At 42.0% G+C, this 24,171-nt stretch overlaps 1 protein-coding gene across 3 annotated transcripts in view; it reads right to left on the reverse strand.

The window, feature by feature from the left end:
• Nucleotides 1-4,131: 4,131 nt before the first annotated feature.
• The window catches only part of fam91a1 (family with sequence similarity 91 member A1), a 66,466-nt gene continuing 46,426 nt past the window's right edge, over nt 4,132-24,171 (reverse strand). For 2 of the 3 annotated variants that reach the window (XM_068032519.1, XM_068032521.1), the window contains exons 15-24: nt 23,978-24,101; nt 22,559-22,707; nt 20,041-20,175; nt 19,795-19,908; nt 18,814-18,886; nt 17,109-17,261; nt 14,284-14,391; nt 12,765-12,888; nt 11,472-11,541; nt 4,132-6,641 (exon numbers count right to left, since the gene is read on the reverse strand). In XM_068032519.1, coding sequence (XP_067888620.1) covers nt 6,462-6,641; nt 11,472-11,541; nt 12,765-12,888; nt 14,284-14,391; nt 17,109-17,261; nt 18,814-18,886; nt 19,795-19,908; nt 20,041-20,175; nt 22,559-22,707; nt 23,978-24,101 — 1,230 coding nt within the window. In that variant the 3' untranslated portion in view covers nt 4,132-6,461. The remainder of the gene's footprint in view (nt 6,642-11,471; nt 11,542-12,764; nt 12,889-14,283; nt 14,392-17,108; nt 17,262-18,813; nt 18,887-19,794; nt 19,909-20,040; nt 20,176-22,558; nt 22,708-23,977; nt 24,102-24,171) is intronic. The other variant, XM_068032520.1, reaches the window with a different exon arrangement.

Below are 24,171 nucleotides of genomic sequence, written 5' to 3' on the forward strand. Positions count from 1 at the left end.
TGTGTTAACACCCTGGATGCAAATGCAACCGGTTGTTCTTGCTGCATTAGGGTTGCTCCAAGTCCTGTCTGGCTGGTGTCATACTGCAGGGCGACGTCATCATTTACATCATAGTATTTCAGCGCTGATGTTGCCATTGCTAATTGCTTGATCTTAGTGAACTCTGCTTCTTGTTCTGTGCCCCAATACCACTGCACGTCCTTGGCAGTGAGTTTGCGTAATGGTTCACACTCCGATGACAACTTGGGCAAGAATTTTGCTAAATAGCTGAGGAATCAAACAAATCGTTGCACTTCTGTTGGTCACTGCATTGCTGCTACTGCTCTCACCTTTTCAGATGATATTCTCCAGGAAGACATTCTAAACTGTAAACACATCATTGTGCTCCTCCAGGATCTGTCCAGGATGGTTTAGTTTGTTGCGACACGTTGCAAATCTCTTTTTGTACATTGAGGGATATCAGTCCAAGCTTTAGACTTGCTTTGGCTGAGATGAGTGGCTTGCCGTCTATGATCTGGATCTCCAGATCTTTGTTCTTGTCATTGCATTGAGCTCTCTGAGTAACTTGTCCTCTTGGCATTAGTACGGTGCCATCATATAGCCTCAATCTTACTTTCGAGGCCTTCATTTTTGGATCACCATGTTGAGCCACATCGCACAGGTCTGGGAAGATCATGATGTTGCATGACGCACTGGTGTCTATCTGACATTTTATGTTGATTTGATATTCTCCTTCTGCAGTCATCAGTCACAAACCATTTATCACCTATCGACCTGACTGAACCAACCTGTTGCATGGTGGAAAGTGATTTGTCAGAATCTTCAGCTGACGTCTCTCCAGTGGCCATCTGTACCTGCTTGTCGTGCTTCTTTCTAGCCAAACACTTGTGTGTAAAATGATTCTGTTTCTTGCAGTGAGAACACTGCTCTCTCCACGCTGGACATGCCTTCCTTTCCTTTGTGTGGTGTTCTCCACAGTATTTGCATCCTGCCCTTTGTCTGTGATCGTTCGGCCTTTCAGCCTGGAATGTCTATCAGCATAATGCAAGGCCTGGTCTGTTCTGCCATGAATATGCTCTAGCTACTGATTTACAACCTCAGTGCTTCTACACGTCAATCGTTTTCCTGAGAGTTAAGGCTGGGATTGTATCCTAGGCAGATGGGAGCTGGCCACTGACTAAAAAGGTCGGTGGCAAACCCGCCTCCGCCTCGCCTGGGGATCCGACCCATATTTTGCAGGTCCCCGGGCTTTAATTGCTCTGAAGTGGGACTTCCACCCACTTGAGGTAGGAAGTCCCGTCTAACAGAGCTGCCGGCCAATCAGTGGCTTTCAGAAGCTCTGAACAGTCCTGTGTTCCTCTTTTAGTAGCTGTGGTTCTATACAGCTCTTCAACACTCAGTTTCAGCTCCACTTTGACACCATGTTACAAGCTCATAGGACAACAGTCTTATACAATAAAAGCAAAATATTGCAGATGCTGGAAATCTGAAATAAAAACAAGAAATGCTGGAAATACTCAGCAGGTCTGGCAGCATCCGTGGAGAGAGAAGCAGAGTTAACGTTTCGGGTCAGTGACCCTTCTTCGGAACTCAAGTCACAGACCCGATATGTTAACTCTGCTTCTCTCTCCACAGGACAACAGTCTTACTTGTACTGTGTGTTTATTGAACTTCCTGCTGATGGCTGCCTGCAGTGAGTGCCTCATGGTAGAGGTCACATGACTATGGCAAGCCAGGAGGCACATTAAGACGGTATTGCATTTCTATCCCAAACATTAATCACACTGCCCATCAGATCTTCCAAGAATGCACAGTCTTTTCCTACTCACTAGCCTTGCCTACAAGTGGTCTTTGCCTGAACCTGTGCCAAACGTAGGCAGGGCCAGGTTGTCCCTCTTGACTAACTCCGCCCCTGCTGCCCTTGGTGTACCTTCCTCCTCTGAAGCCCCCATGTTGAGGCCTCTCTAAAGCAAATTTCTACACCTCACAACCCAAACCCTCGAGAACTTAGCTAGATTAGATTGTAGGGCACACTTGGAATGATCCAAATACCTGTGCAGTGCCTTTCAACAATCCAATTGTGTGCTAACTGATGATTCCAATTATAAGCATCTGGTGTCCTGGAAAATTCTTTCAGGCACCGAGTGGTTAGGATCTGAAATGCACTGCCCAAGAGGGTGGTGGAAGCAGATTCAATCCTGGCTTTTGAAAGGGAATTGGATAAACACCTGAAGAGAAAAACAAAAATTGCAGGGTTGTGGGGAAAGGACGCGGAGTGGGACTAACTAAATTGCTCCTGCAGAGAGCCGGCCTGGGCTCGAAGGACTGAATGGCCTTTCTCTGTGCTGTAACCATGCTATGATTCTGTGAGGGATATCTGAGAACATTGGGAAGAGGGAAGAGGGGCAGATAGAGGCCCCCATCAAAAGACACAAAGGCAGTTGGCAAAATATTTATTAGCAGTGTGAAAACAAAAGAAAAACTCAAATGAAATCAGCAGCTACTGGGCTCTTCAAATACACTCTGGGTATTTCTATCGTGCTGTAGTAATTTTGACTGCCTGTTTTGCATGGGCATGATTGCCAATGTGTGCAAACCCCCCACCCAGTTCTAGCCTCTTACTCATTGCTTTTTAAAATTCTTTCATGGGATGTGGGCGTCGCTGGCAAGGCCAACATTTGTTGCCCATCCCTAATTGCCCTGGACAACTGAGTGGATTGCTGGGCCATTTCAGAGGGCAGTTAAAAGTCAACCACATTGCTGTGGATCTGGAGTCACATGTAGGCTAGACAAGGGAAGGACTGCAGATTTCCCTCCCGAAAGGATGTTATGACAATCGATGACAGCTTCATGTACACCATTATGGAGAAAAGCTTTCAATTTTTATTCTATTTAAATTTACATTTCACCATCTGTCGTCATGGCATTTGAACCAGTGTCCCCAGAGCATTAGCCCAGGCCTCTGGATGACCAGCTCAGTGACATTACCACTGTGCCACCGTCTCCCCGCTATGCTGCACAAATGGCAACCATGCCATCATCTGCTTAGACTCTAAGTTCTGAAGTTGCCTCCTTAAACCTCTCCTCCTTTAAGACATTGTTTGAACCTACCTCTTCGACCAACCTTATGGTCACCTGTCCTAATATCTCATGTGGCTTGGTATCAACTTGTTTCTCTGTGGAAAGTCCAGGAGTCACAATTCCAAATGTTAAAACCAGGCCTTTCAGATGTGAAATTAGGAAATACTTCTACACACAAAGGTTGGTAGAAATTTGGAATTTTCCTCTGCAAATTGTAGTTCATGTTAGATGAAGTGTTAATTTTAAATTTGAGATTGATAGATATTTTGTAACCAAAGGTAATAAGGGAAATTATAAGGAAAAGGCACGTATATGGAGTTAGATCACTGAAAAGCCATGATCTCATTGAATGGCGGAACAAGCTGGAGGGGCTAAATGGCCTCGTCCTGTTCCTACAAATAGGCAGAAGATACTTGGGGCCAAAATTCTTCATTCAGTCCAGAGGATTCCTGCTGTAGGTTATTAGAATGCTCACAAACTCCACGGGAGAGCTAACTACATTGGGTCCTAAGCCTCTTAGTTTTAAGTTCCGAATGCCTCTTACAAGGCTATTGATACAAAAGGACACGGTGAATGGAGCAGGGACCCTCCTAGGTCAGGAGTTTCCAACGCACTGACCCTCAGACATGATCTGGCATAGCATTGGTGAGGGTACGACTGGTTTAAGAAGGTTGAAAATGGGACCGCAGCTAGGAATTGCTATGGGAGAATGAAATTGGGAGAAAGAACTCAAAATATGTAGGGAGAAACCAATGCAGCCTTTAAAATATTTTCCCCCTCTATTTGGATCAAAGATTATGGATTACTGAAGTTAATCAGTGTTTGTATTGTTTTATCAGCTTTGTAACAAGATATGAAATAAATGGATTAAGAGTGACCAATGATGAGAGTGTAGGTGGAATACTATAAAGGTAGCAACAAAACTATACTTTCAAACAGTAGCCCAGCCGCAATAATAACTTTTAACCTGAGAATGTGACACATTACTGAAGGTCTGTGGACCACTTACTGGCGCATTAGATTTGAAAATAAAAAGGTGGAAAAACGTGAAAATCTTGTAAACATTTATTGGCTATATTCTTCCAGATAATATGTAGAATAAACGTCCAAAGCTATTATCCTTTAACGTGAATCAACAGTCTCACCATTCAAAAAGTTGCCATATTCAAGAGGTAACATTGCCCCAACTTAAGTACTTGCAATGTGTATCTCATGGCAACAATTTAATCTTTTCTTTTGCAAAACAAGATGGAAATCAGTAGAATATGCAGTGCAAGAAAAAGACAAATGGTCATTGTCTAACATTACGGTCTATTAGGAGGCATCAATGATCATATACACATGATGCCTATATTAATATATATATTTACGGTTTCGTCCTTACACTTCATTTCTCTTTTTGCAAAGATAATAACTCACACATCCATTGCACCTTGAAGGGCACCACAGAACGAAAATGAGACAAGGAATACTTCAGAAATTTCAATAGCATATGGATTACAAAAGACAACAAGCTCACAGATTACATGGCGCCTTAACTGATTCACTACCAATAAGACACCATTCAGCATCATCTGCACATCATCACTGCTCCCAGAACAGACCACAAAGGCACTGCCACGGTATCCACCCACAATTTGTGGTGCATTTTGTTGCAACTGAGATAATGAGGGCAACACAGAATGAATGAGCTAATGACACTTGGATAATGAACTTTCCAATTGCACATATCAGATACCTTAATACTTCCATAAAAATGAAATTAACTTAGTAGCAGCACAAACTGCAAATAAAAGAGCAGCTTTGCAATGGATTTAAAAAGAAAAAGATCTGTTGTCTGCACAACATGTTTGTAGGATACAAGAAAACCTTTATTGGTCACTTCACTCCCCCAAACCATTTCCCAATTTAAAAAAATGAACAAAACTCAAAATAGAAACTGTTAAATTCAGAATTGCCCCCAAATCAAGTTCAGCAGTGGGATCGTGAAAAAAGTACAAAATAATCAATTCAACTGTTATTGAAGCTAAAAGGTTACAACAGATTGATAACAAAAGTTACTTACTGTTATGCAAAAATAGACTCTTGCATTAGATGGAATTTCTACCATTAAAAAAGGTACATTTAACTTAATTGAGACCTGTCTCCAGATATCTCCGTACAATGTTACATGGGCCTGAATACAGTGAAACTGATATGTTGCATGAACACACTTGATATCAGTGTACAGTATTTGATATCATTCAGAAATTGAAAGATAATGACAGACATATCAGTTAATGAAGCTAGCTGGTGTAGCTGTTGAGGAACTCGCATACCAGATTAAGTCAATAAGTTTGTTCTTAACTAAATCAGCACAAAAACAAAAGTTGTTTCCCCTTTCAACTGCATTTTTATGCTAGCATGTGACAGACAATATTTGTAGCACATTATACACCAACCAATGCAATAATGTACTGATATTCAGTACCATGATGATCTCATTCTTAAAATACTCTTGCATAATATTCTCAAGTTTAAACTGGCGCCTGAAGTGTACTTTAATGCTATCCTTCAGAACCACGCACAATTTGTTAACTTAGTTCAGTGGACTCATTTCCAATTTAATTTGGGATTTGAGGTATGCCAACACACATTTTTGTCCCCATAGAGCTGTCACTCAGCAGCTCAAAGGGCAAATGCTAAAACTTTTCCATTTCATCCATATAGTTAAGGGGATTAGGCCCTGGTAATGGCCAATATTTGTGCCTAACCATTCACCAGTTTGTAACTGGGCTATCAAACATTGATTCCAACCATCCTATGGGCAGAAAGAAAAGGAAGGAAAAAATACACACACAATTTGACCCCAAACAGTGGCAGCAAGAGTATGTTTACCATCCATAAGGTTGCAGTGGATATCAAAGCTCATCTTACTGTATTGATATTATGGTATGGAGGGGTGGGGGGGGTCCAAGTGGTTGCGCCAATCTGATTTTAAAAAACTCAATATATATTCTTTTTCCAAAATATGGAAGCTTCATGGGGAAATTTCCAAGTAATTCTTCACACCAAAACAACCAGTCTGTTTAGTTTTCCAAAAGATCATTTCCTTCAGCAGTTTTCACAAGAAATTTAAATCACACAAGAGTCCATAAGTTTTTTTTATTAAAACATTATTAAGGTGCTAAATAACCACATCAATTTGGATCAGCGTGTAAAACTTAGCTGTCCATTAGGAACTGGGAGTAAGACAGCTGAAAGGCGAGGGACGAGAGAGAGAAAGAGAAAGGCAAGGGGCAAGAAACAGAAAAGGTGAGGAGAGAGAGAAAGAGACACACACATTGCTATCCTGACACTTGCTTATTGAGATGAGCAGTATTTCAACAACACAAATAGGTTTAATTAGTTTGGTCTTTGTGCAATCTAGCAATATGTACAGATGAGGGAGACCGTCCAGCCCATTCAGACAAAACACCATCTTTGAAGATCAGATTCTTGGCTGGAAGTGGAACTCCTACATCAATGGATGACGACTGGGTAAATAAAGTTGTAATACTATTATCTGAGTCGCCAGTTTCCTGAACACAAACACAATAAAAAAAAAGCAGTTATGAAAAGCAAGCTTTGGAAAAAAAAAATCACCTTTCCAGAAACATATTGATTATACTCAATATTTCTTTATCTCCCTCATCAGCTTTCTTAAACTTCACACTTATTTCAAGCCTGATTGTCGCTGACATTTATTGTAATGCATGACGGGCAATGCAAACATACCAGTAAGAGTATAAGAGTGAATTAAAGTGTAACCTACATTTCCATCAAGCATATTCATGACTACTTTTAATTTTGCCAGTTTGAATGAACATTTGTCTGTACTTTACAACTTGGGAGTGCCTTTTCCCTCATAGAACAGCAAAATTGGGAATGTCGGTGTTAAGCATCTGCAAAGTAGTTAGGAGTTTACCAACAACTGAAGCACTAATTGATCAGGCTCCTGAGGAAAGACTCGACTCTATTTGGATGTTAGTTCCTGTTCAATTTTTTTTGAATATATTATTCGCTCACGGATGTGAGTGTCGCTGGCAAGACCAGCATTTATTGCCCACATTCCTATTTCTTATGCTGGCACGAAAGAGTTGAGGTCTGGGGCAGATCAGCCATGATTTTATTGAATGATAGGGCAGGCTTGAGGGGCTGAATGGCCTACCCCTGCTCCTATTTCCTATGATCTTACCCCTAACTGCCCTCCAGAAAGTGGTGGTGAGGTGCCTTCTTGAACCACATGTGGTGTAGGTACACCCAAATGCTGTCCAGAATTTGGACACAGCAATGATGAAGGAACAGCAATATATTTCCAAGTCAGGAAGGTGAAGGAGAACTTGCAGGTGGTGGTGGTTCTATGCGCCTGCTACCTTCTTGTTCTTACAGATTAGCCAGTCCAGAAATGTTTTGATAATTTGTGATACATGGTGTGTCTTTTTTTTTTTAACACATTAAATAGATGCTTTTGGTCAGGCTCTTTGCACATGAATGAGTGAGACTGCTGTACAAAACAGGAGATTCCAGAATGTTAGCATGGTGACCTAGTGCCATTCTCCGCATTTTCATTAAACACAGGCACGGCAGCATTCGTGTTTATTCTACGTATAACAACAATTGCAACTTGCTTTTATCCAGTGCCCTTAACATCCCAAGGTGCATTCTCAAATAAAATTTAACACTGAGCTACATAAGGTGATGTTAGGACAGATGAACAACAGCTTGATCAAAGAGGTAGGAAGTAAGTTTTTAAGGAGAGTTTAAAGGAGCAGAAAGAGGCGAGGAGTTTGGGGAGGGAATTCTAGAGCTAGGGCTGCAAGGGTCAAAAAAATAACCTCCATTTCTCAATATTTAAAAATACCCATACAGAAATATTCGAGTGACATGCGTGCCATTTTTATCCAAAAGCCAGTTGTGGATGTACAGCAGTGTTCATGTTTGGTCAGGTCTATGTACTATTTGCATAGAATCCTCTGGGAAAACATCTCATCTCAAAATTACTAGATATCATTTGATCACAGTAAATTCAATATAGATAAGCATATGGTAGTACATTTTGGCAGGATAAATAAGGAGGCCATACACTCCTTGGAAAATGAGAGTCTGAATGGGGTAGAGCAGGGTTGTCCATCTTATGGCCCATGGGCCAGAGTCTAGCCCAAAATTTTCCATCCGGCCCGCGGATGAAAACTGTACCTGGTTGTTCCTCCTCCTTGCTGCGTGGTTTTTGCCCTCGGCTGTTTACTTTCAACCTGTTCAAAGCTGAAATTGCTGCCGGCCTGCTAAAGATTTCTAGTAGAATCAGCCGCCCCTGCTGTTTTCAGTGAGTGAGCGCCTGCTGGGAAATGTCGTCTCCCTGCTTCCTGGTCCCTATGGATGGAATCATAATCCAGGGCGACAGCTTCCGAAGAGCACCGCATGCCTGTGTGGCGACTGGTTGTAGCCTGATTCGGAGATTAAGGAGCAGAGCAGGTCACGACGGTCAGCTTGAGGAACTGACAGCACGCTGATTAAAGTAAAGGTGAGCCCCAGGCTTTGCAGCCTAGGCCTGGTGGGAGGGAAGAGGAGAGAAGGAGACAGACACGGGGGCAGGGGGTGGGGGGTGAGGCGGATGGGGAGAGACAGAGAGAGCAATCACGATCACTCCCGACAGATGGACATCTATCTGGAATACTCTGCATGACGACATCAAGTGTGTGGGCAGACATCGTCTACTTTCACAAACAAAAACAATGCCAGGTATATCACTAAATCAGTGTTCTACATAGTAAATTAATAAATTAGTCTTCTCATTTAAAGCTTGTTCACAAAATTTTATATTTTTTGTTGTTTAGATTATTAAAATAAATTGCTAATGCCTTTATCTTTCCTAAATTTGCTCACCAGCCCCATGTAGGACAAAATTTGTAATGTGGCCCCTCATGCAAAAAAGTTGGGAAATCCCTGGGGTAGAAGATCAAATGGTACACAGGCACTGGATACTGCAAAGGCTATGGGCCCTGACAACATCGCGGCTGTTGTACTGAAGACTTCTGCTCCAGAACTAGCCACGCCCCTAACCAAGCTGTTCCAGTACAGCTACAACACTGGCATCTACCCGACAATGTGGAAAATTGCCCAGGTATGTCCAGTCCACAAAAAGCAGGACAAATCCAGCCCGCCCCATCAGTCTATTCTCGATCTTCAGCAAAGTGATGGAAGGGGTCGCCAACAGTGCTATCAGGCAGCAATAAGCACTGCAGTCTTTGTTCAAACATAGACAAAAGAGCTGAACTCAAGAGGTGAGGGGAGAGTGACTGCCCTTGACATCAAGGCAGCATTTGACCAAATATGGCATTAAGGCACCCTAGCAAAACTGAGGTCAATGGGAATTAGGGGGAAAACACTCCGCTGGTTGGAGTAACACCTAGCACAAAGGAAGATGGTTGTGGTTGTTGGAAGTCAATCATCGCAGTTCCGGGACATCACTGCAGGAGCTCCTCAGGGCAGTGTCCTAGGCCCAACCATCGTCAGCTGCTTCACCAATGACCTTCCCTCCATAAGGTCAGAAGTAGGGATACTCGCTGATGATTTTACAATGTTCAGCACCCTCAGATACTGAAGCAGCCTGTCCAGATACAGCAAGACCTGGACAAGATTCAGGCTTGGGCTGATAAGCATCACAGAGGTGCCAGGCAATGACCATCTCAAACAAGAGAGAATCTAACTATCTCCCCTTGATATTTAATGGCATTATGATCGCTGAATCCCCCACCAATAACATCCTGGGGGGGTTACCATTGACCAGAATGCAGGTGCAGGTCAGAGGCTGGGAATTCTGCAGCAAGTAATTCATCTCCTGACTCCCCAACACCTCTCCAGCATCTACAAGGCAGTATGATGGAATACTCTCCACTTGCCTGCATGAGTGCAGCTCCAACAACACTCAAGAAGCTCGACACCATCCAGGACAAAGCAGCCCGCTTGATTGGCATCCCACCCACCACCTTCAACATCACTCCCTCTACCACCGACGCACAGTGGTAGCAGTGTGTACCATCTACAAGATGCACTGCAGCAACTCACAAAGGCTCCTTCAACAGCACCTTCCAAACCTGTGACCTCTACCACCTAGAAGGACAAGCGCAGCAGATGCATGGGAACACCACCACCTGCAATTTCCCCTCCAAGCCACACACCTTCCTGACTTGGAACTATATCAACGTTCCTTCACTGTCACTGGGTCAAAATCCTGGAACTCCCTTCCTAACAGCACTGTGGGTGTACCTACACCCCAAGGTCTGCAGTGGTTCAAGAAGGCAGCTCACCACCACCTCATCCAGGTAAATTAAGGATGGGCAATAAATGCTGACCTAGCCAGCAACGCCCAAATCCTATGAACACATGAAGTATAGAGACATTGGAAGAAATTTAAAAAACGACTCACAAGGATGATATCTAGAACTGTGCGGTTATAATCATCAGGAAAGATTGAACAGGTTGGACTCCTTTCTCTAGAAAAAGACCGAGGGGTGACCTGACAGATGGCTTCAAAAATTATGAAGGACTTTGACAGGACAGACTCAGATGAGATGTTTCCACTTGTGGGTGAGACCAGAACTACAGGCCATAAAAATAAGGCAGTACCTAATAAATTTAATTGGGAACTCAGGAGAAACTTCTTTACCAGAGAGTGATGAGAATGTGGAACTTGCTACAAAAAGGAGTGGTGCAGGCGAGTAGCATAGATGCATTTATGGGGAAGCTAGATAAGTACATGAGGGGGAAAGGAAAAGGATGTTATTTTGATGGAGTTAGATGAAGAGTTGTGGAAGGAGGCTCATGCGCAGTGTAAACACTTGCGTACACTTTTGGGCTCAATGGCCTGTTTTCTGTGCTGGTAATACTTGTTCTGCTTGTGTTACTTTTGTATGACTGATTTTGTAAGCATTGAGGTGAAGGATGTTCACGCTGGAAAATGGAGCACTTCTTCATTTTAGATATCCACTATCACAGTCCCAGGCCAGGCACATCATAATCAGATGCAGAATAAAGCTCCCTATACTCTCCTTAATGTGTCTCAGCCCCAATGTCAAATGATAATATTCTGCACTATTTTCCATCGCTATTCTTGCATATTATTACTAGTTTGGTACCAATTACTACTCATTTAGTACCAGTTATGGACAGATAGGAGCTGAATTTAGACTGCCAAACTCAAGTGATTTGAGGTTGTTGAAGCCAACAGAGTAGATTTTTATCCTAAATTTGAAACCAGGTGGGGTAGTATCTCTTTCACTTCTCTTCATCCCTTTCATCTTATCCCAATCATATTTATTTTTAAACTCAATTTCAACTGAACAACATTGTATGTTTTGGACAATTTATACCTGGAATGACTGTACAAAGCTGAGGACTTGCAGAGATAGCTTCCTACTGGAATGCAAGAGTTTCTGAAGGCTGTAGAGAAAACAGTACACAGTACATTAATACTCAGGAAACATATTCATCACCCAATTACGTAGGAACATTAAAGCTCTGTTTACAGTGACACTGAAACATGAAAAAGGAACAGGTTTGAGCCAAGCAAATTCAGAGCATTTGAATTGTTAACCTTTTTGTGGGTTTTAATCATTTTAAATACTCAATTAAAGTGCATTCGTGTTTGACAAGAGACCTATATTATGATGCATTTTTAAAAATGGGATCAGAGATGCAGGACTTCAGTAACAGAGGGCCTAGAGAAGATGGGATTATTCTCCTTACAGCAAAGGTGAAGGGGAGATTTAATAAAAGTGTTCAAAATGATGACCGGTTTTGATAGAGTAAATGAGGAGAAGCTGTTTCTACTGGTAGGGGGGTTGGTAACCAGGGGACACAGATTTAAAATAATTGGCAAAACAGTCAGGGGGATATAAACGAGAATTGCTTTAACTCAGCGAGCTGTTATGATAAAGAAAGATAGATTTGCATTTATATAATACAGGACCACCAGACATCGCAAAGCATATTACAGCCAATGACGTACTTTTGAAGTGTAGTCACTGTTGTAATGTAGGAAATGCAGCAGCCAATTTGAACACAGCAAGATCCCACAAGCAGCAAGGAGATAGTGACAAGATAATCTGTTTTTGTGATTGAGGGATAAATATTGGTCCCTGGACACCAGGAATAACTCCTTTTCTCTTCTTTGAAAGAGTGCCATGGGATCTTTTATATACACTGAAAGGGCAGACACGGCCTTGCTTTAACATTTCATCTGAAAGACACCACCACCCTCTGACATTTCAGCATTCCCTCACTACTGCACCAGAATGTCAACCTTGATATTTGTGTTCATGTCCTAGAGTGGGATTTGAGCCCATAACCTTCTGACTCAGAGGCATGAGTGCTACCAACTGAGCCACGGGTGATCTGGCAACCGCTGCCTGCAAGGGTGGTCGATGCAGGTTCAGTAGAAACTTCTAAAAGGGAATTGGATTTCTACTTAAAAAAGGAAACAATTGCAGGGCTATGGGGAAAGAGCAGGGGACTTATTGGTATGTCTTTTAGGCCAACTGGCACAGGCATGATGGGCTGAATGGCCTCCTCCTGTTCTTCATGATTCTACGATATATCCACTAGAGCTGTGTACTTGCAAAAGAAAGAAAACACATTTTGTGCAAGCCTGAAATAAAATTTACCTTTTCTTCCCACATAATTGATGCGTAGCAATTTTCTGACAAACACTCCTGTTCAGCTCTGAAACGAAGAGCGGGATCCCAAAGCACAGCTCCAGAGGAATCCAGTCCTCTTCTGTTGTGGAGGCTGAAAAATTAGAACATTGCAGAACTCAGAACACCAAATTTTACGTTCTCTCTTTCCTCAGTCTGGGGCGGTGTTCAGTGGGTGCCAACAGCAATCTGGTGCCTTGTCCAAATAGGCCAATTTGTCGCAAAGAAGTCTTGACTGAAAGCGGGAATGGGCTATTTGGCCTGTGGGGCAGCACAACTGAGCTGACCCTTTCCTTAGCTGACATTCGTACAACAACTTGAACTAATTGCCTTTGATGTTGTAAAACATCCTCAGGTGCTTTACCGGAGCAATTATCCAACAAAATTTGACACCGAGCTACTTAAAATATTAGGACAGGTGGCCAAAAAGCTAGGTTATTATGGGGCATCTTCAAATTGGAAGAGATGGAGAGGTTTATGGAGGGAATTTTAAAGCTTAGGGTCTAGACAGTTGACCGTCAACAGGTGGAACAATTAAAAGAGGGATGTGCAAGAGGCCAGAATTTGAGGAGCGTAGAAATCTGAGGGTTGTAGGGCTAGAGGAGGTTACGGAGATAGGGAGGCAGGCATTCTTCCCCACTCTACCCTAAGAGTCTGATTTAGTGGTTGAGATCCACTAACCTCAGCACAGACCAGGGATCAAGCGTGGGACATTTTGAAATGTATGCCTGAAAATGGTCATAGTAGAGGCCTGCTACCCGACCCAAACCCAATGGGACCAGACGACATGTGTTGGATTCGGGTCGGGTCAGGCTGGGCCGGACACACAGGATAAGTGCTCTGCTGTTAAGTATTGAAAAATTAAAAAAAAAAACTTACCTGTGCTGGGAATCCAGGAAAAAACTGAGTCTGCGCAGTGAGCGAGTGACATCACTATGACATCATCACGCATGCGCTGCAGCTTTCCAGTCGGAAGGTAAGTAAAGGGATGGTCGGGTCGGTCGGGGCAGGTTCAGATTGGGTCGGGCCAGGTCAGGCTCAGGTCGGGTTCCTTTTTCCCGACCTGTGCAGGCCTCTAGGTCACAAGCTGCATGTATCCATTGAGCATCAAGAAGCCCAGATTAAGTTTTTAAAAAAATACTAATTCTGGGGATGTGGGCATCTCCAGAAAGCCCAGCATTTATTACCAATCCCTAATGGTACTTGAGAAGGGTCCTGGTGAGTTGCCTTCTTGAACTGCTGCAGCCCATATGGTGAAGGCACTCCCACAGTGCTGTTAGATAGGAATTTCCTGGATTTTGACTCAGCAACAAGGAAGGAACAGATATATACGTCTGTCGGGATGGTGTATGACTTGAGACACCTGGAGTTTTATGATATTCCCGTACACCTGCTGCCCTTGTCCTTCCTGGTGTGGGAGATCATGGGTTTGGGAGGTGTTGTGTTCTAGCTATTTGCACAGAACTAACATTACAACAATTGTATTTACCTTCAACAATTCTTTTGGGCACAGCATCAGCCATGGGCTCATCTGTTACCAACTCAAAGGATTCTGTGCTGCCTTGAGCATCAGAGCCAGGTGGGGATTCAAATTCTTCTGCAAAATATTTAAATTCATACAATATATCTGAGACAGACATTACTTAAGTTGATTTCTAGCTCAATAAGAATCTGAATGAAAGTGGCACAACTAAGAAAATGTATCTCTAGAACGTGGAAAAATGCAGGAATGAGGCGGGGTGGGAAGAGTTTTGAGGTTCCAAAATATATTTTGTGGGTTCAAGGCAAATCAATATTTTAAAAATCTAATTTAAAAAAACTTGTATTTATATAGCACTTTTCACAACCTCTCAGGACATCCCAAAGTGCTTTACAGCCAATTAAATACGTTTGAAATTTAGTCACCATTGTAGGAAACAAGGCAGGCAATTTGTACACAGGAAGCTCCCACAAACAGCAAGTGATGATCAGATCATCTGTTTTGGTGATGCTGGTTGAGGGATAGATATTGTCCAGGACACCGTGGGCAACTCCCTTGCTCTTCTTCAATATAGTGCCATGGGATCTTTTACATTCACCTGAGGGGGCAGACAGGGACTTGGTTTAACGTCTCATTCGAAAGATGGTACCTCTGACAGTGCAGCACTCCCTCACTGGGAATGAGGGTCAGCTGATATGTTGTACTTAAGTCCCTGGAGTGGACCTCACCCCACAGCTTTCTGACTTGGAGGTGAGAGTGCTACCCACTGAGTCACAGCTGACACCATTTAAGACAACTGACACACAACACCGTCAAAATCATTTTAAATGACCAAGCAAAAACTCGAGATTAGCACATAGTAAAAAGTCGCTCATCAGCAACTTTAACATATCAAGAACAGCAGCCAGACAGACAGGCTACTTACAGTTCTTTACTCAGAGGATCTAAAGATGTTCAAAGCAGCCGTGCCTATTTCCCACCCCTTCACTCAGCTCCCATTTCTTTGCTTTGCAATCACATCAGGTGTCAATAAACTGGTTAGTTGCGAGCCCAGCTTAACGGAGATCATATGAATTACATTAACTAGTTAAGACAGTAGTATTCCATCAAAGGAATTGAAAAGGATATAAAACTATGACAAGGAAGCTCAATTAGTTTAAATGGCTACAATCTCTACAGTTTTGAACCATGAATTTCGTGTAATGATTTAATTTTCCGTCAAATCGATTTTTTCTGGCTGTGACTGTTGCATCTGGCCACAAAGATCAATGTTAAATCAATATATATTAATGGTCCTACATAGAATTACAGTACAGTAACAGGACACTCAAGCAATTGGTCTATGTTGGTGTTTATGCTCCTTCCACCTTAATTCATCTCACCCTATCAATAAACCCTTCTCTCTCATGTATTCAACTAGCTTCTTCTCACATGTATCTACGCTATTCGCCTAAATCACTCCATGCTTTACCCAGAGAGTGGTTAGCATGTGGAATTTGCTACCATACAGGAGTAGTGGAGGCAAATGCATTTAACGGTGGCTCTGACAGTAGCACTCTCGCTTGAGTCAGAAGGTTGTGGGTTCAAGTCTCACTGCAGATATTCGGACACAAAACATGGACTGATACTCTCAGTGCAGTACAGAGAGAGTGCGGCACTATTGGAGGTGCCATTTTTCAGATCAGACGTTAAATCAAGGCCCCCATCTGCCCTCTCAAGTAGACTTAAAAGTTCCCATGGCATATTTCAAAGACCAATTTTCTATTCAAAGAACAAGTTCTCCCATGTCCTGGCCAATATTATCTTTCAACCAACACCTAAAAACAGATTATCTGGTTATTATCACATTGCTGTTTGTGGGTACTGACTGTGCACAAATTGGCTGCCATGGGCTGAATTTAATGGGCGCCTCAGGACAGGAATGGAGGTGGGCGTATCCATAAAACTGCATTAGAAGGCGGGAGGCGCTGTGCCCGTCGCCTTCCCGCCCCAAGTTAACCGAGGCCCTTAAGTGGCCAACGTAAGGGTCTCATCCAGCCACCACTTCAATTTAATAGAAGACGGAGGGGCCAGCCGCCATGGGGAGACGTCGCCAGGTAAAACCTGGCGGCCTCCTAGTGGGGTCAGGAGGTGTTTCCCTCCTTTGGGGGCAATTCAGGGCCCCCGGAGTGCTCCCTCCACATCCCGCGGTCCGCCTGAATAGGCCCGACCCCACTCACATGCCCTGGGGTCTCCTGATATCTTCATACTGCAGGGCCTCCTGCAGTTGTCACTGCTCCTATTGGCCAGCAGCTCCTGGAGGCAGGAGTTCGTCCCTTAAAGGGATAGCGGGCAGGTGTAACTGCAATGGTCTCCCCCCCACTGGGACCCACATCATCAAAACAAAATTCAGCACGTTTCCTACATTACAATTATTGAAGTATAGTCAATATTGTAAAGTGCTTTTAGATGTCCTGGGGTCATGAAAGGCTCTATAGCAATGCAAGTCTTTCTTTAAGGGGAAGCTAGCTATTAACTGAGGGAGAGGAAAAGAAGAATATGCAGTAAGGGTTAGGTGAAGCAGAAAGGAAGGCGGCTCATGTGGAGTTTAAACACCGACAGAGACGAGTTGGGCCAAATGGCCTGTTCCTGTGCTGTAAATTCTGTGTAATGTGGTAGCAAATTCCACATTCTCATCACTCAACAGTTTTTCATCAATGTGCTATTTTACAGCAACATCACAAAACTTTTTAAACGGATTAAAATATCTCAGTGCATTCTCTGATTGAGAACAAATTGGTGCATATGTTTATTTCCAATGTAGTTTTGATTGTGCCAAGCTGGTCTTTGCATACCTTTCTCATCCAAGTCTTCACCGGGATGCCTGCCATTGGTGTGCGGAACATGAGGATTCAGCATATTCACAAAACCGCAGAAATGGTCCAGATCCACTTTCGCCCTCAGCGCTTTCAAAGCTCGGTGAGCACACATGTTACTCCGAGAGAATTCTGCAGCAAACCCAAGACAATGCATTATTCAGCTATTTAAAAAGTAAATAGGTTAAAAATGTTATATCGAACTGTCTCCTGACAACGCAGAGCATGCGCAGAGCAATCGAAGACATCATCAGTGTGTGCAAACATTTGCCAGCTTGCCATTATGAATCAGTGCAGGCAGGCACTGATGTCACCATGTAATGATGTCCGGGCGTTGCCTCACCCCTCAATGGCTGTGACAGCCCTCGCCACCAACAGTACCCTGTGCCCTCCCGCGATCACCACTTCTCTTTCCCACTCCCTCCTGCAACGGCCACCTCAATTGCCGCATTCAGTTTCCCCCTCCCTCCCGTGCTTCTCTTCACTGCTCTCTCCTGCTCGTTGTTCCCTCCCGCCACTCTCTCCTCGCTGCCCAGAGGGGGAAGTGGCAAGGCAGGGATGGTGAGCAGTTATGAGCAGCAGGAGGGATCAGCGAAGAGAAGCAGCGATCGTGGAAGGGAGTGGGATACTGTTGGGGCAGATAGAGGCGGTGATCAAGGCCGTTTAGGGGTGAGGTGGTTTGGGTTCAATTTGCTTTTGGTGTCAAATTAAGCAGCACTATCTTTAATCCTGGCAGCTGCCTGAGACGTCGCAGACAGTGACGTTTCAGTCAATGAGGCTGCATTTGCACATGTCCCGGTTCTGCGCCACCTTGTGGTTGCACCGTCAGCAAACGCAACCATGTTGTACACTCATTTTATGTCCTTTAAAATGAAATAGCCAAATAATTTTATAATACATATCTGAGACTGGAAACATTTTCTACGTGGTTTATGATGTGCTGGTCTCCGTTTCTTTAATATGAAGTCATGGAGAAGATGCAAAAAAATTTCACAAGGATGACACCTGACCTGAGAGGTTAGAAGTATCAGAAAAGATCGGGCAGGCTAGAAAAGAGAAGGCTTGGGGGTGACCTGATAGAGATCTTTAAAATTATTCAAGGGTTTGATGGAATATCTCTTCTATGTCTAGTCTATTTGTGATGAGACCAAAATTAGGGACTATAAATACAAGACATTCACTAATAAATCCAAGAGGGAATTCAGGAGACACCTCTTTACCGGAGTGTGGTTAGAATGTGGAACTTGCTACCACAAGGAGTGGTTGAAGCAAATAATATAGATACAGTTAAGGGGAACCTGGATAGGCACATGAGGGAGAAAGAAATAGAAGGATTTGCTAAAAGGATTAGAAGAGAGAAGGCTGTGTGGGGCATAAATGCCAGCACAGACCAGCTGGGCTGAACAGCCTGTTTCTGGGTGCAAATGTAATTTCTATGTAAAAAATGTTGTGAAAATTACCTTACGATAACAAAGATTTATTACAAAATCCATTATATAAAAAGCAACTGAATTATACATCACTTAAAAGGAACCTGGGAATGGAGAAAACTCAAGCGTAGATTGTTTTAAGATGCACTGAAATCTGAGTCATGCATAGAAGTTGATCAGAGATATTGCAAGTATTTTGCTGCAATTCATATTTTAATCAGAATTGATAATGGATGGTAACTAAAAATTCTCACCTTCTTTCATCTCTACTTCATCAAAAGGGAATGGAACATAAGAAGTTTCTCCATCACCATGGATACCGTAACCCTATAAACAATGTAATAGTTCACTTTATTAAAATTACACAGTAATCAACAATCACATTTGAAAGACACTGAATCATAAAAATTGTTTCAGTTGTTTGCAAAACTAGGTACATTGTATGTTTTTAGTTTTTTTAGTTTTAGAGATACAGCACTGAATCAGGCCCTTCGGCCCACCGAGTCTGTGCCGAACATCAACCACCCATTTATACTAATCCTACACTAATCCCATATTCCTACCAAACATCCCCACCTATCCCTATATTTCCCTACCACCTACCTATACTAGGGGCAATTTATAATGGCCAATTTACCTATCAACCTGCAAGTCTTTTGGCTTGTGGGAGGAAACCGGAGCACCCGGAGAAAACCCACGCAGACACAGGGAGAACTTGCAAACTCCACACAGGCAGTACCCAGAATTGAACCCGGGTCGCTGGAGCTGTGAGGCTGCGGTGCTAACCACTGTGCCACTGTGCCGCCCTACTCTCTCTGTAAAGTCAGGTACCAACTGCAAGTACACAACAGTATAATCTAATTATATAACCTTATAGGAGAGAATATTGATTTAAAAACACATCAAGACATTTCTTAAAGCTGATTGCAGAGGAATTAAAAAAAACATAACCAAGATTACCCCCAAGTTATCACAAACTTTCTTGTATCTCTACATCCAGATACCAAATTTTGCTCCAATTGGATGCAAAATTCCCCTATGGAAAACTCTCTCTGTAAAGTCAGGTACCAACTGCAAGTACACAACAGTATTGTTAGATTACAAACAGCACTTTTGCAACTGATCAAAAAAAAAAACACACCTCTCCCTGGGTCAGATTACAGGTTTTCTAACAGTTCCTGTCAGCAAGTAAAATGCTCGGTTAAAAGAAATTTGTCAGAGTTGAATGTTTTTACCTGTATTAATACAGCTGAATGTGTCAGTGCATCATTCAGCATGCTGAGCACATTTGATGTGGGAACAACACCGGGATCATGCCCCCAAGAGGTTATAAGCAATCGGTCATAACCCTGAGCAAATAAGAAGGGAAAAACAGCACACCGTTTTAAATCAATTCTAAATGATTCTGACGTAGCATAGGAATGAATGGGCATAGCATATTTAAACAGCAAAGTTACGAAAGGTTTGCTTTCTCAAAATACCTGAAAAATATCTGGAAGCTTTCTGAGCCTTGATCCTTTTGAAAGCAGCAACGACGGGGGCCCTTGTCCAGTAATATGATAGATGTAAAGTTTAAACCAGATTGAACTAACCTCCGGGATGGCCGGTCCTATGTGCTAATTGTTTTGAAGAAAAAAATGTTATTGACTTATGAAAAAGATAATGTGTACTGAATTATTCATTCAGTCATACCATACAAGATATAAATCACCTGTGAATCATTAACCTGCCTTTTCCTTTTAGAGGCTGAACATGCTTTCAATTTCCAGCATTATTTCATGTTGCAGTTTTTATTTTTAATCTTAAAGCACCAAGATGTCTGTATAAAATATCTAATAAAATATCAATAGGAACCATCACATCATTCATTTCAACTCTAGCAAATAATGATTAATTAGACAGACCCATTAACACACAACTGAATAAAACCTAACAAATTGGTAATCCAGCCAGTCATGAATTCCTAGTAGACATTTGCATTAACAGGCATATAAAAGAGCATAATTTTGCATATAAAACATTAATTCTCAAGAACTGATATAAGTTACATTAAAATGTTATCAAAAATAAAATAGCTTGTTCAGAATCATGCACCATTGGATAATATGAATAATGCAACGGTTTCAGAGTCTCTGTGGTTCCCAGTAGATTCTCTGCCTCATCACTATCTGCGAGTTACATGCAATAAATGCGAGCATTAGCCTCCACATCCACTTCCTTGATATGTTAATATTTCGACTCAAGAAAAATTACTATGTGGCCATTTCACTTTTTTCATTTGAGAAATATCTCAAGAGGTTTTTAAGCTGCAAAAGGTTAAAGCTGGGTTTTGCAATGGACAAAATAAGTATTTGAGATGATTTTATGTTCTTTCGGCAATTCTATTTTTGCAGACAGAAATTGTGTATTCTATTTGTACATTATATATGCAAGTGTGTCTCAAGTGATATTTGCACACGAAAGAACCTGGGGAAGGGGAGGAGGAGAGGAGAGGAGTGTGAGTGCACTGTCTACTCTCAATGATTTAAATACTTGTGGGGGGGGGGGGTGGAGAAATAGGAGGGAAGTAGTAATTGGAAGTGTAGTTTTTGTAAAACTAATTAATATCTGAATTATATTCTTCCACATATTAGCTGCTCAAGTGACATCTATGAAAGTGATCATGAGGCCTCAGGTTGCTCAAGGTCTTTGAAAGCTTCAGTAAGTTTTAAAGCAGTTAGAAAAAAAACAGACTCACAAAGTTGAGAAAATGTTTAACAATGTAAGGTTGGAAGGCTTAAGAATGGTTAAGTTGCTTCTTATCAAGAGAGAAGCAGAAACTGCAAGCGTAATGCAGCAGCTAATTAAATAGTTCTAGGCACAGTGTAACATCTGATAGAGAAAGCAAAGTATATGCAAGGTTAGCCAAGTTAAGAGAGTACGACCAAAGAAAGCTGATACATTGTGATGACAGAGATTCTGGTAATAGTGTGATATCACTGTAATCTTCAATACACCTTGCAGTTGTACTTATCCCAGTATCACAGTATCATGAATCAATCAATGCTTATAAGTACATTTTTGACAAGTGGTTAACAATTGCCAGAGACATAGCACATCCTAGTCAAAATTAACATGGAAACACAGACCGAGTTTACAGCACATTTAGAAACAATAAACGGAAAGAAACTAAAAATTACTCCTACTTCAAGCACATATTAAACGAACAAAACCAGGTAAATCTTGCATTCTCCCTTGCTCAACTTCTCACTTCTAGTCTTCCATTTTTTACCAACTTTTTATTGTAGCTGATCACATCCTTTCTGAACTTCAGAAGCACCCACAGAGCAGTCAAGCACTGGTACAAAGAGAAGCTTCCTATTGTGATGGCCAGCTGGCATTATGGACTGTAATTATAGTCACCATTTACTGGGGTTCATCAGGACAAAGTAAAAACATTGAAACTACAGTGGTGTTTTGTGCATCATGTGTAGCTGAGCATCTACAGCTCGTATGTCAGGCCCCAAACGATGCACGGTGCAGAGGTCATACATGTGGATCTTCAGAATTGGCACTTTATCTCTGCAATCAAAAAGTATGCAATTCTACATGTAAACCGGACTACGGCGCCAACCGCAATGGCTATAGATGCCTATTCAGCAATTAAACTAACAGCAAGTACAGCTATCAGAATCCTAGAACCACACAGCAATGAAGGTAGCCATTTGGCCCATCATTCCTGTACTGACTCTTTGAAAGAGCTATCCAATTAGTCCCACTATTCTTTGCACAGAGCCTTGCACAAGTATATATCCAATTGCCATTTGAACATTACTATTTAATCTGCTTCCTGCACCCTTTCAGTCACACATCATGGAATATCACAGGAGGCAGCTTTTCAGCCACAATTATGCCTGTGCCAGCTCTTTTGAAAGAGCTATTCAATTAACAGCACTCCCTAGAAGACCTAGAAGCAAAAAAAGTCATACCGTAAGATCATCCTGCAACCCCTGCGCTTACCTGTGGGGTACAGCTGCTTATTGGCCGGATCTCATTGCTAAGTGGTGCCATTGAGACCAACAGAGTGTAATTCTTGTTTAGGACTCTGCTGCAGGTGGCAGGATCCAATCCCAACAAGCTCTCACAGCGCAACAGATCTAATGGAAAGCCTGAAGCAGAACAATCTCGTCAAAAAGCAAAATCTCATTCACAACACTACTCCTTGAAAAAAAAGACAACACATTTTCTATTATTGACTGGTGCCAGAAAGGATCATTTCCAAAGTATTTAATTAATGGGTGTCATTTCAATTTTAATAGGGCTTGCCAATATACCATGTGGTTTATATTTATATAATTGTATACTAGTTATGCTTCCAGCTGGGTTTAAAAAGAATCGGATACTATACTGCTGAACTTTCCCAATCGCGATCTGGGGTAAATAAAACTATTAAAATTAGACAAGCAGTCAAAAAAGTAATAATTCATTTAAATCAATGATCACTTTTTATTATAATGCTTTTATATACACAATGTAAAACTGGGTCGTCAAGTCTCTGCCAGTATAGAGATCCACAAGCTTCAAAGCTAGTTTCTTCTGGGACTTCATCATATTAACTAATCCAGATGTGGAAATAATGCTCAGTCACTTTTAATCCTCCACAAACTGCATCTCATCCAGAATACTGCTGTCCATGTTCTTACCCACTTAAAACCCTCGCGCCCTCGCCAAGTTCCAATGGCTCATCTTGCCTCTAAGGATCAACTTCAGGATCTTAATTATTACCTTCAATGCCACTATATCTTCACCCATCCTATCCCAGTGAACTCGTTCAACTATTCTCCCCCACTTCCATCCTTTGCTCCTCAGATACTGGTCCACACCTCCACCTTTTCATCTTTATTCCACTATTGGGAACCACTTTTCTTTTTTTTAAAAAAAGAGACAGTGACCCTGCTCTCAAGTTTTCACTCAAAACCCCACCCAGTCTTACCTCCTTCCCTGCTTTCAAAAGCCTGGTGAAAGACTTTATTCTTCAGCTGTGCTCACAGCCCTGCACTACCTATTCTTTCTCCCTACCCGATGCTCACATTCTTCGATCAGTAATATGTCTGTGTTTTATAGAGAGAAGTAGTGCTATATAAATGAAAGTCATCACTTAACTAATAACACTTTGCTGGCATGAATCACACAACAATAATCAGATGTCAATCCCAATTTTAAAGCATGCTACAATGGATTTGAACCTTTGCTGATCAATTTTATCTTGAATGACATGGCTTTTCAATCCCATCCCTTTAGAAATGGTGAAGTAACAATTAAAATTAAACCTTTAGCAATTACGTCTTAATGTTTAACCACAGGAAAGTGACCAAGGCATAATTTTTTTTTTTTAAATTGGGCTTCAAACAATTACTTTCAATACAGTATAAATCCTACCATTGTTTGGTTGTTCATCATCTGTAACCAGCTCTTTATTATGTCGCAGGAAGAGTATAGTGTTTCTCAGAGTTAGTGCATGATCAAAATACCTCTGGGCTTCCCCTTCACCAGTGTTTTGAACCTTTAACATAAAACACATTGGTTACTTTGTGTTTTTAACTGCATTGAAACAAAAACGTTTAAAATGAAAT

Source organism: Heterodontus francisci, chromosome 5, assembly GCF_036365525.1.
Source record: "Heterodontus francisci isolate sHetFra1 chromosome 5, sHetFra1.hap1, whole genome shotgun sequence".
Taxonomy (NCBI): Eukaryota; Metazoa; Chordata; class Chondrichthyes; order Heterodontiformes; family Heterodontidae; genus Heterodontus; species Heterodontus francisci.